The sequence below is a fragment of the Podarcis muralis genome, chromosome 16 (assembly GCF_964188315.1).
Source record: "Podarcis muralis chromosome 16, rPodMur119.hap1.1, whole genome shotgun sequence".
In the NCBI taxonomy this organism is placed as follows: Eukaryota; Metazoa; Chordata; class Lepidosauria; order Squamata; family Lacertidae; genus Podarcis; species Podarcis muralis.
The window spans coordinates 19,657,504-19,668,934 of NC_135670.1; the positions used below are offsets into that span (position 1 = coordinate 19,657,504).

The 11,431-nt window shown below is 49.1% G+C and overlaps 1 protein-coding gene across 1 annotated transcript in view; it reads left to right on the top strand.

The window, feature by feature from the left end:
• The window catches only part of NOS1 (nitric oxide synthase 1), a 134,931-nt gene that overhangs the window by 79,085 nt on the left and 44,415 nt on the right, over positions 1–11,431 (top strand). Inside the window, exons 7-13 of the mRNA XM_077920498.1 lie at positions 1,040–1,131; positions 3,210–3,351; positions 4,074–4,213; positions 4,724–4,898; positions 5,191–5,292; positions 5,457–5,651; positions 7,515–7,600. Of these exons, the coding sequence (XP_077776624.1) occupies positions 1,040–1,131; positions 3,210–3,351; positions 4,074–4,213; positions 4,724–4,898; positions 5,191–5,292; positions 5,457–5,651; positions 7,515–7,600 (932 nt within the window). The remainder of the gene's footprint in view (positions 1–1,039; positions 1,132–3,209; positions 3,352–4,073; positions 4,214–4,723; positions 4,899–5,190; positions 5,293–5,456; positions 5,652–7,514; positions 7,601–11,431) is intronic.

Sequence of the window (11,431 nt, forward strand, 5' to 3'; positions counted from 1 at the left end):
TGCCATCGGAAGGACAGGAGGTGCAAAGGCTCCCTCAGGTTGAAAGAGACGGAGCAGCTGAAGAGGGAACCAGTAGGGGGCGAGCAGGAACTTCCAGGGAAAGTGAGTCGGAGGGGTGGCTCAGAGACGTTTCCAGCGAAAACAGTGGAGAGGTCTCAGGACCTCCTATAGGGACACCCACGCCTCGCCGGAAACTGTCACGCAGAGAGTCCAGAAGACGTGTTTCCGTGAAAGAGCTTTTATGTTGGAAACGTTTCCGAAAGCAACCACTTTCGGATTCTACTAGCGATTGACGCAGCCATGCCGGAGGGGCTCCGTCACAGGCAGAGGTTTGAAAACCTGATCAAACTCTGAGGGACTTGCATTTTACGCACAAGCAGCTCATCATCCCACCACACTTAGTGTTAAGTTTTAGACTTATTATGAGTATTATAAGTTTAAGTTAAGTCTGCTGCAACTGGATTTCTTATGGACAGTGGCAATCCTGAATGTATTGGATTTGTGACCATTATGCTCATTTGCCTTCAGTAGCAGTAAAGCTCTGCTGGATGAAATATTAATTGCCTCTGGTCTATTTTTGGGGAATCCTGCAACGTGTTTAAGTTTCTCTCTTCCTAACTTTACATTGGAATCTACTCTGGATCAATATTGAGTAGACTTTAAATGACATGGTCATCATCGTTCATTCATTTAATGATGAATTAAATAATGGCTGCTAGCCATCCTGCCTCGACGGCTGAAGGAGGTATGGACTAGGGTCTGGGAGACCAGGGTTCAAATCCCCACTCAGCCATGAAGAGCTCCCTGGGCAACTTTGAGCTAGCCACTGTCTCTCAGCCTATCAGCCTACCTCACAGGGTAGTTGTGAGGATGAAATGTGGAGGAGAAGTGTCATATACCAGCAGCAGCAGGTCCTCAGGGGGAAGGATGGGGTAGAAATGTAGCAGTGATACTTCCCCCCCCAAAAAAATCAGGATTTCTGTAACCCGCTCATCTTTGTTCCTGTCCGCTGAACTCCGTTCCCTTTGAATCCTTTCAGGTCTTTGACGCCCGGGACTGCACCACGGCCCATGGGATGTTCAACTACATTTGCAACCACATAAAGTATGCCACTAACAAAGGGAACCTCAGGTGTGTGGTGTTTGTAAGCCTCTCAGTAGGAAAATCTTCCCTTCATCTCTGCCAAGGGTTGTGGCATTCCCTCAGGGATAGGAGGCTGGGGGTGACCTCAGAGCCAGTGGTGGGCTGGGCTGGAGGCAAAAGGGAATGGGTGCACCTGTCAGGGAACTGCCATTGGTTCAGGAGGGAGAGAGGAAAAGCCGGATGGATTACAGAGAGCCCCCAAAGATCGTGGAAAGCAGCTACTCCTCGGCGGGGGGTGGGGGTGGGGAGAGTAACCACGCCTCCAGTGGAGAGGAGCTGCAGGGTTCGGAGGAGGCGAGGTTGCCAGAACACCTCGTCTGGGCAAAGCGGGGAGGGGAGAGGTCCACTGTTACCCACGCCCTACTTGCACAGGAAGGTTTCGCACAGAGAGGGGAGGCGCAGACTGGGCGTCAAGAAATTACTTTGCTGGGGAAAGTTTAAGCCCCACCCACTCACGGATTCTGTCAGTGAATGAGTCAGCCACGGGAGAGTGGCGCTCCAGACAGATAAAAGTTTGTTTTGCATCAAAAGCAAGGCTTCACAGCCGAGCAGGGAGGTACTTGCCTGCTTGCTCTTGAGCAACCCCTTAGAAACCTAATAGCACCCTACCCTCTCCCCATGTTTCTTTTCCTTCACCCCCTCTCTTTATCTCTCTCTCTCTCAGATAAATAAATCCAAAACCATCCAAGTAAGCCAGGGATATGAAAGCTTTATTGTCTGTTGAGGGCCACATTCCCTCTGGGATAATCTGATGGGGGCCGAGAGCCAGCAGTGTGAAGATTTGGCCCTTGTTGTCTGTCTGGATAAATATCAGTGTGGAATGTTCAGGGGTCCAGGCAGGCAGACCCCTTTTCAGTGTACTCCGTTGTCCTCTCCCTCCCCCCACAGGACATTGATTGTTTGCAGAGGGGCTTTCGCCCCACCTCCTCCATCAAGTGTCCCACCCCTTCCTTTCTGACCCCGCTCAACCCCTCACTGTTCTGTTCTCCTCACGCTTTCCTTCTTTCCTTCCAGGCTCCCCAAGACCACCTCATGAAATTAGGCAAAAGGTTGCAAACAGCCAACCAGGCCCCAAGTTGCATCAGGCATCCAAAGCACTGCGATGCCACTTTAGGCAGACATGGCTTCCCGCAGGCACCACTGGGAACTGTAATTTGTTAAGCGGGCTGGGAGTTGTTAGGAGATCCCTCTTCCCTCCCCTCAGAGAGTAGTGTAACAAGGAATATCTCCTCACAGGAAACGTTGGGAACTGTAACTCTGTGGAGGGAATAAGGGGTCTCTTAACAACTCTCAGTACAGTGGTACCTTGGTTCTCAAACGCCTTGGCACTCAAACAACTTGGAACCCAAACACTGCAAACCCGGAAGTAAGTGTTCCGGTTTGCGAACTTTTTTTGGAAGCCGAACGTGCTCTGTTTTGAGTCCCACGCTTCCATTTTGAGTGCCACACTTCCGATTTGAGTGTTACACTGAGGTCTGTCTGTTTTTGCTATTTATTTTGCGTTTTTGTTTTTGCAGCTTTTTTTGTTGTTTTTTTTACTGTGTGCAACCCAGTTCAGCTACTGATTGATTGATTGATTGTGTGACTGCAGTATGTTGTTTATTGCTTTCATTTTATGGATTATTTGTCTCGTTAGATAGTAAAATTCATGTTAGATTACTGTTTTAGGGGTAGTTTTTAAAAGTCTGGAATGGATTAATCCATCTTGCGTTACTTTCTATGGGAAAGCGCACCTTGGTTTTGGAACGTTTTGGTTTTGGAACGGGCTTCCGGAACGGATTAAGTATGAGAACCAAGGTACCACTGTCCCCTTAAAAAAACAAAAAAAAACCCTACCTTTCCCAGAAGTCTCTGTGGGAAGCCATGACTGTTTGAAGCGGTATCACAGTGCCTCCCAGCCTTCTACCCTACCAGTTCCAATGGGCACCAGACGCCACTGCTCCTTCGCCAGTCTGAGCCTGGCAACCCAGCTGTTGACTTTTGACCTATCTCCCCAACACCTTGAACTCTACTCTTGGGGACCACTAACACCCAGCCCCCTTTCCCCTTTTTGATGCCTTTTGTAGGTCGGCCATCACCATATTCCCCCAGAGGACGGATGGGAGACATGACTTCCGAGTCTGGAACTCCCAACTCATCCGCTACGCTGGCTACAAACAGCTGGACGGCACCTTCCTGGGAGACCCAGCCAACGTGGAGCTGACTGAGGTCGGTGCACGAGGAAGAGGGATCTACACTCCTCCAGTCTCCTAGCCATTGTAGAACTGTGATCATCTTATTTATTGCCATTATCATCGCCAGATTTTATTGGTCAACCAAATATGGGTTGTAGCTGAAAACAAACAAACAAACATTATCATAACGGGTCTGGTATGAATGTGGCCTTAGTTGGATACAACCCAGTATTGTTCCTAAATTACATTTCAATTCTGCCCTTCCTCTTGAAGGAGCCTAAGACAGCAAACATCAGCATATTAGAACAATGCAATTTAAAATAAGTTAAGAGCTTACTTATCAACTATTAAACACCACTTGAAACATGTTGAGAGTTCTTAGGAGGCCCCTATTCCACTCACAAAGCTGCTTAACAAGCAATCCCTCTTCCCAGGGAACTCTGGGAATCATAGTTCTTTGAGGGGAATAGGGTCCTCCTAAGAACTCACAGCATCTCCCAGAATCCTTTGAAGGAAGCCATGACTATTCACAGGGAACTCTGGGAATTGTAGTACTATGAGGGGAGGAAGGGGCCTCCTTAAAACTCTCAGCATCCTTAGAGAACTTCAGCTCCCAGAATCCTTTGAGGGAAGCCATAATTGTTCACAAGGAGTTCTAGGAATTGCAGCTCTCTGCCTCATGCAAGAGCTGTGCCTGGCTGCTGGTGTCCTGCAACATGGATCACAACCAATCGGTCCTCTTTTCTTTGGACGCAGATCTGCATACAGCAAGGGTGGAAGCCACCCAAGGGCCGCTTTGATGTTCTGCCGCTCCTGCTCCAGGCCAATGGCAACGACCCTGAGCTCTTTGAGATCCCACCTGAGCTGGTTCTGGAAGTACCCATCAGGCACCCCAAGTAAGTTGAAACGCCTGTCTTTGTTGTTTCACCACCAAGGATGTTTGGGTAGCCTTTTCGGAGTTGGCTATGGCTGTGGGCGGCACCTCAGATAGGGGATCTGGTTGGATCCTCGTTGATCTTGCTGTGTGCACATGGAAAGGGACACGGGTGGTGCTGTGGTCTAAACCAACGAGCCTCTTGGGCTTGCCGATCAGAAGGTTGTCGGTTCAAATCCCCGCGACAGGGTGAGCTCCCATTGTTCTGTCCTAGCTCCTGCCAACCTAGCAGTTCGAAAGCACACCCAAAAATGCAAGTAGATCAATAGGTATCACTGTGGCGGGAAGGTAAACAGCGTTTCTGTGCACTCTGGTTTCCGTCATGTTGTTTCTGTTGTGCCAGAAGAGGTTTAGTCATGCTGGCCACATGACCCAGAAAGCTGTCTGTGGACAAGCGCTGGCTCCCTCAGGCTGTAACTTTGTGTTTCCGATTCAGAGTGTCTCGTCTTGCCCTGCCCTTCCCTGTTTGCAGGTTTGCCTGGTTCAAAGACCTGGGACTGCAGTGGTATGGGCTGCCCGCAGTTTCCAACATGCTACTTGAAATCGGTGGTTTGGAGTTCTCAGCCTGCCCCTTCAGCGGCTGGTACATGGGCACCGAGATCGGAGTCCGCGATTACTGCGACAACTCCCGCTACAACATCCTGGAGGTAGGAGAGAGCCTCTCACGAGGGTTCGGAGCATTTGACAGTGTTGCAATTGTGACAATTTTTAATAAAACCATGGTTTAGCATCACCTGTGAAACAGCCAGTGGAGAGGGTATGTGTGTGCTCTGCTCACTTGAGCCTCTAACCCCTCCCACCACTGGCCCGTGGCCCCCAGAAAGTTGGGCAGAAGGGAATGTGGCCCTTGAGCCGAGAAAGTTTCCCCACCCCATGCAGGAATCCACAACTCTGGATATTTTGGGGGAGGAAACACTTTTCGCTGTTGTTCCACTGTAGGAAGTTGCCAAAAAGATGAACCTGGACATGCGGAAGACCTCATCACTCTGGAAGGACCAAGCGCTGGTGGAGATAAACATTGCTGTTTTGTACAGCTTCCAGGTACTGAGAAACACATCTCCCCAAATGATGGCCAATTAGCCAACCCTGGGGTCTTCCCTTGAGCCCTTTCTCCATGTGCCCCACCCCCTGATAGCCTTGTCCTCTGTGACGTAAGAACCTGTTTTGCTTAAGAACCTGTTGACCTGGTCCTCCCACTCCTACAGAGCGACAAGGTGACCATTGTGGACCACCACTCGGCCACGGAGTCCTTCATCAAGCACATGGAAAATGAATACCGCTGTCGGGGAGGTTGCCCAGCTGACTGGGTGTGGATCGTCCCACCCATGTCCGGGAGCATCACCCCCGTCTTCCACCAAGAGATGCTTAACTACAGGCTGACGCCCTCCTTTGAGTACCAGGTACACAATCCACTTCCTGCCTTGCGCCCACCATGCCTAGCCATGTGGTTCAGTATCTCTCGCCCACTAGGAGGTGTTGCCATCAACTTGCTGGATGCAGAGGATGTGGTGGGAGGCACTGGCTGGGGACGCCCCAAGGGAATCCCCAGGGGAAGACGGCTCAGAGCCAGGGGATTGGTGGTGGGATGGCGATGAGTGGCCAGTGTCAGGCTTCAGGGAATCGGTTTCCTCCCCCTATGGCAGTAGATAAGCAGAACAAAGGGAAAGGAGTCTTCTTACCAGTTAGAAATTTTAATAATCACAGCAAAAGAACAAAGAACACACCTCCTAGAAATGGTGGTGTTCCCAATTAAGTTCCCTCCCCTGTCCGTCCCTAGTCGCCCACGTCACTCCTACGTCTTGTAATCTGATCTTGTACCCTCTGCTCTTTCTGTTCTGACACTTTCTGAACTCTCTGTGTCTTTGGGGATGGGGGGGTGAATGCTGTCCAGAGACTGTGAATCTGTTAACTCTCTCTCTCCTAGTGTTTCTTCTGCTAGCTGTTCCCCATCCAGTATTTCCCAGCTTTTGCCTTCTGAACTGTGCCCCTCGGCAAGCCACTGTTCCAAATCTATACTGTCCTCCTGCTCCTGGGAAGATTCAGGATCAGGAGGGGGTGGCTCCCACCATTCCTCCTCAGTGCAGCCCTCTTCAGCACGGTCCCTGACAGCCAGGGGGAGGAGGAGGTGTCAGAAGCTGGAGAGACAACAGGGTTTGGTGAGCAGGAAGAGTCTGTGCCAGAGAGCAGTTCAGACTCTGAGGATGAAGCAAAGGTTGGGGAGGAGGGGGATCAAGAGGTGACTGAAGAATCCAGGGAGTCTCCTCCTGCTGCTGTGACCAGATCCCCTTCCCTCCTGGTCTCTGAGAATGCACAGAGAAATGAAAAGGGCAGAGGAGAAATTAACTGTGTGCAGGTGCAGTTTGAGACTGCATGGGGAAACCCTGGAGAAGAGGAACCTTAGAGAGGGGTGGGAAGGTGAGGACCTTCACTCCTCGTAGCTGGGTCATCAGGGCAAGACCTACTGGGAAGGATTGTCAAGACCACTAGGCCTGAGCTGTATTTTGGTGTCCTTGAATAGTTCACTTCATTGCCATTGGTGGTTGATTAGTTTGGTGCTGACCTGTGTCTGACTCCAGCCCTCACAGGTGTCCAGCAAGTCAGAGGTCGGGAGATGCAGAATAGCTAGGGCGCTGTCTAGCAAGGAAGGGGAGGGCTGCAGCTAAGTGGAAGAGCAGAAGGTCCCAGGTTCGATCCCTGGTATCTCCAGTTAGGCCTGGCAAGGGGGGAAAATCTCCTCCCTGAAACCCCAAACAGACACTGCCAGTCAGTGTAGGCAGTATTGAACTAGATGGAATAATGGTCTGACTCCATATAAAGCAGCTTCCACTGCCCCTTGCTTCAAAACCTTGAGGACTGAAATCTTAGCATTATTTTAAAGAGATGTGTCATAGCTTAGTGTCAGAGCACCTACTTTGCATGCAGATGGTCTCAGGTTTCAAATCCCGGCACCTCCAAGTAGGTCTGGGGACAAATATCTTCTAGTTGAAACCCTGGAGAGCTGCTGCCAGTCAGTGTAGACAATGCTGAGCCCAATGGACTGGTTGGTCTGGCTCAGTATATTAACAGGGAGAACAGCAGTGAGATCCTGATCCAAATTGTGTCCTTACAACACCATTGCTCACCTTGGGACAGTGAAGTCTCTGGTGCTGACCACACAAATATACTTGAACCAGCTCTGGCTGTGGGTGTGACAAATCCCCCCCCTTCAGTTTGAGTGTTTATTTTCTTCCCTTTCATCCAGGGTTCTTTTCTTTTCTTCCCAGCCTGATCCATGGAACACCCATATCTGGAAAGGCATCAACGGCACTCCCACCAAGAAGAGAGCCATTGGGTTTAAAAAGTTAGCCAAGTAAGTGAACTACGTTGCTGGGTCTGCCAGAACTAGCTGGGATCATTCAGCTTGTGGGGTGCTGCACTATGGCTACATCCACACCATGTACGTTTAAAGCACTATTATACCACTTTAAACCATTGTGGCTGTTCCCAAAGAATCCTGGGAGCTGTAGGATAGCTGTCCCAGGATAGCTCTGTTTGGTAGAGCATGCAACTCTTAATCTCAGGGTCCTGGGTTCGAGTCCTATGTCGGGCAAAAGATTCTTGCATTGCATGGGGTTGGACTTGGTGACCCTCGTGGTCCCTTCCAACCCCTACGATTCTATGATTCCGGAAAGGTTCAGCCCACCATCTTCTTATTATTTTATTTATTGAATCTATAAAGGTAAAGGGACCCCTGACCATTAGGTCCATTCGTGGCCGACTCTGGGGTTGTGGCGCTCATCTCGCTCCATTGGCCGAGGGAGCCGGCGTACAGCTTCTGGGTCATGTGGCCAGCATGACTAAGCCGCTTCTGGTGAAACCAGAGCAGCGCACGGAAACGCCGTTTACCTTCCCGCCGGAGTGGTACCTATTTATCTACTTGCACTTTGACGTGCTTTTGAGCAGGGACTGAGCAACGGGAGCTCACCCCGTCGCGGGGATTCGAACCGCCAACCTTCTGATCGGCAAACCCTAGGCTCTGTGGTTTAACCCACAGCGCCACCTGCGTCCCTATATACCACCCTATATCCCCGGGGGGGGGGGGTGTCTCAGGGCGGTTCACAGAATAAAATCAAGATATAAAACCTCAAATTACATAATAAAAATAAAAACGACGACCCAATAACCCCCGCCCCCCAAAAAACACATTTTAAAAGGGCATAGGATGTAAATCAAACACTACCACTGCACTCTGTTCTGGGTGGTGGTGGGGAGTTTCTTCCAATCCTATAGAGCAGATTTTGGGGAGGCACGTGGACGTGTGTGGGGTGGAGAGGGAGCAATCCCCACAGGGCTAGCAGGAGTCCTTGTGTTGTTTCCCCTAACACACTAGGTTAGTTGAATCTGGCCCCCAAAAGTCGAGCTCTGGTTGGGAAAGAAAAATGGAAAACCAAAGGTGGAATGGAGTATCCTGGAGAAGGGCAGGGGTGACTGGCTAGAACCCTGAGGAAGTGCATTCCTGTTACAAGGAGAGAATGCGCTGCAGCGTTCGGTTGCAGCTCCCATATGCACATTCCTAATCACGATCCCTTTTTCCTCTCTGTCTGTTCAAGCAAATGTGCAAAATTCACTTCCATCTCTTAGAAATGTGCCTTCCCTTTGTTGTAGGAAACACACACACAAAAAGGACTGTGGCTGGAAAAATCTCTGACGAGGGAGCACAATGCAAGATGTTTGCAAATAATTTCTGATATATACAGTATATTAAAAAATGTGAGGTCACTACAAAATTAATTCACCTGGGATGGCAAAATCTCTTGAGCCAGCCTTGCGTGGTAATCAGACCATTTGTATTCAATCCACCCCAAAAGTCTTGCAAAAATGCAAGTCCGGCCTGAAAAATAAAACTAAATCAAACCTTTCTCGTTTATTGAAGATTATCAGAGCCACCCGTTGACCCAGTTAAGTTGCATTTACCGATGTCTCTCTGGGGCTTGTGAGGCATTTCTCAATCATTCTGAGAGCTTTACGGGGCGCCATGGCGATTATCGTTTGGGTGGAAATACCTTTCTACCCTTCTGTATTCTTTTGATTTTAAGCTGTGCACAGGGTAAGCTGAGTCTGCTTCCTTTTAGAAGGCTGCCAGCATTTTCTTTTATTCTCAGTGACCTTTTGTGCTTCTTCCCTGCCTTCAATTTATGCAAATCGTTTTTGTAAGCACACCCCCCCCCCAAAGAAAGAGGGTGAGAACTGGTGTTGATATAAGCTGCACACACACAGACATGCTCCTATTTTCAAGGGAGAGAAGAAAAAAAGTATTAGCGCACTTGAGGAAAATTCTGAGGTTTGCAGTGGGGGCAAAACAATTGCTTGAAAAGAGGATTGGACAATGGCTATGTTCTGCCTCCACCATCGGAGGCAATATACTTCAAAATAGGTCAAGGTCAAGGACCCCTGGACAGTCAAGTCCAGTCAAAGGCGACTATGGGGTTGCGGCGCTCATCTCGCTTTCAGGCCGATGGAGCCGGCATTTGTCCACAGACAGCTTTCCAGGTCATGTGGCCAGCATGGCTAAACCGCTTCTGGCACAAGAGAACACCGTGACGGAAACCAGAGTGCACGGAAATACTGTTTACCTTCCCGCCACAGTGGTACCTATTTATCTACATGCACTGGCATGCTTTCAAACTGCTAGGTTGGCAGGAGCTGGGACAGAGCAACGGGAGCTCACTCCATCGCGGGGATTCAAATCGTCGACCTTCTGAATACAATCTACCAGAAACCTAGGAAGGGAAGAAGGCTGTTGTACTCAGGACCTGTTTGTGGGCTTCCCACAGTTATCTGGTTGGCCACTGTGAAAACAGGATGCTGGACTCGATGGGTCATTAGCCAGGGCTCCTAACACAGACACCCCAGTAAACTAGCCCAGTAAGATTCAGGCAAAGCATACACCTCATTAAAAGTAACTGATCAGAGGCGCTTGCTGTTAAGAGAGCATCTTTTCAATGACTTGTGCCGTCCCTACTTAAAAATATCATTTTTCACCTGTGCAAAGTTTGTGTGTTCATAGAATCATAGTTGGAAAAGACCCTGATGATCATCTAATCTAACCCCATGCAATGCAGGAATACGCAGCTGTCCCATACATTTGGTTCAAACCCACAACCTTGGCATTGTCAGCAACAGACTCTAATCAACAGAGCTATCCAATTGGTTAGGGACCTTCTGTCTGTATCAGGAACCTGTGGGCCTCCAGAGGGCATTGGACTACAGTTCCCATCATCCCTTGGCATAGGCCATATTGCCTGGGGCTGGTGGGAATTTGAGTCCAGTGACAATGATGAAGACTTGGCCAGACGTTGGAGATATTCTTCAGAGATCCAGAACATGGGGAGCTCTGAGAAATTAATAAATACGATTTGGACTATAATTTGATCTTTTTTTATTTTAGTTTTTTTTATTTTTAATTGAAGTATTATGATTGGATATATTAATTGGATGATTTTTACTGGAAAATCAATAAAAATGATTTTAAAAAAAGACTTGGCCAGATGCTATACCCACCCCGGCTCACTCAGAGAGCCAGTGTGGTGTAGTGGTTAGAGTTTCCGACTAGGAGCTGGGAGACCAGGGTTCAAATCCCCTGAATGATCTAGGGCCAGTCACTGCCGCTCAGCCCTAACCCACCTCACAGGGTTGTTGTGAGGATTCGGTGAGGAGGGGGAGAACCATGAATGCCCCCTTGAGCTCCTGGGGGGGGGTGGAGATGGGAGATAAGTGCAATCAGTTGATCCAATCATACCTGCAAGATGTATGTTTTACCCACGTCTCTTTCAAATGTTACATTCTTAGGTGTGCACTTCTTAAATAAATCATAGGTGTAGACCTAAGGAGCATCTGAAGTCAATTCACCTTTACATGGAAGGTTTCATTCAGTGCTTGTGGTTTTCTTGCTATCATTGAACACATGGGTGCACACCTACCTTTTAATGTATTGAATGCAAACTCTACCCTGCATATGCAAAAAAAATAGATAAAAATAAACATGTTGAGAGTAACCGGGAGGAAAGATCAGATCAGCTCCCCAGGTCAATAAATCTTCCTTCTTTCCCCCCGCCCTTCTAGGGCTGTGAAGTTCTCTGCCAAACTAATGGGGCAGGCAATGGCAAAGAGAGTCAAGGCCACTATCCTGTATGCCACGGAA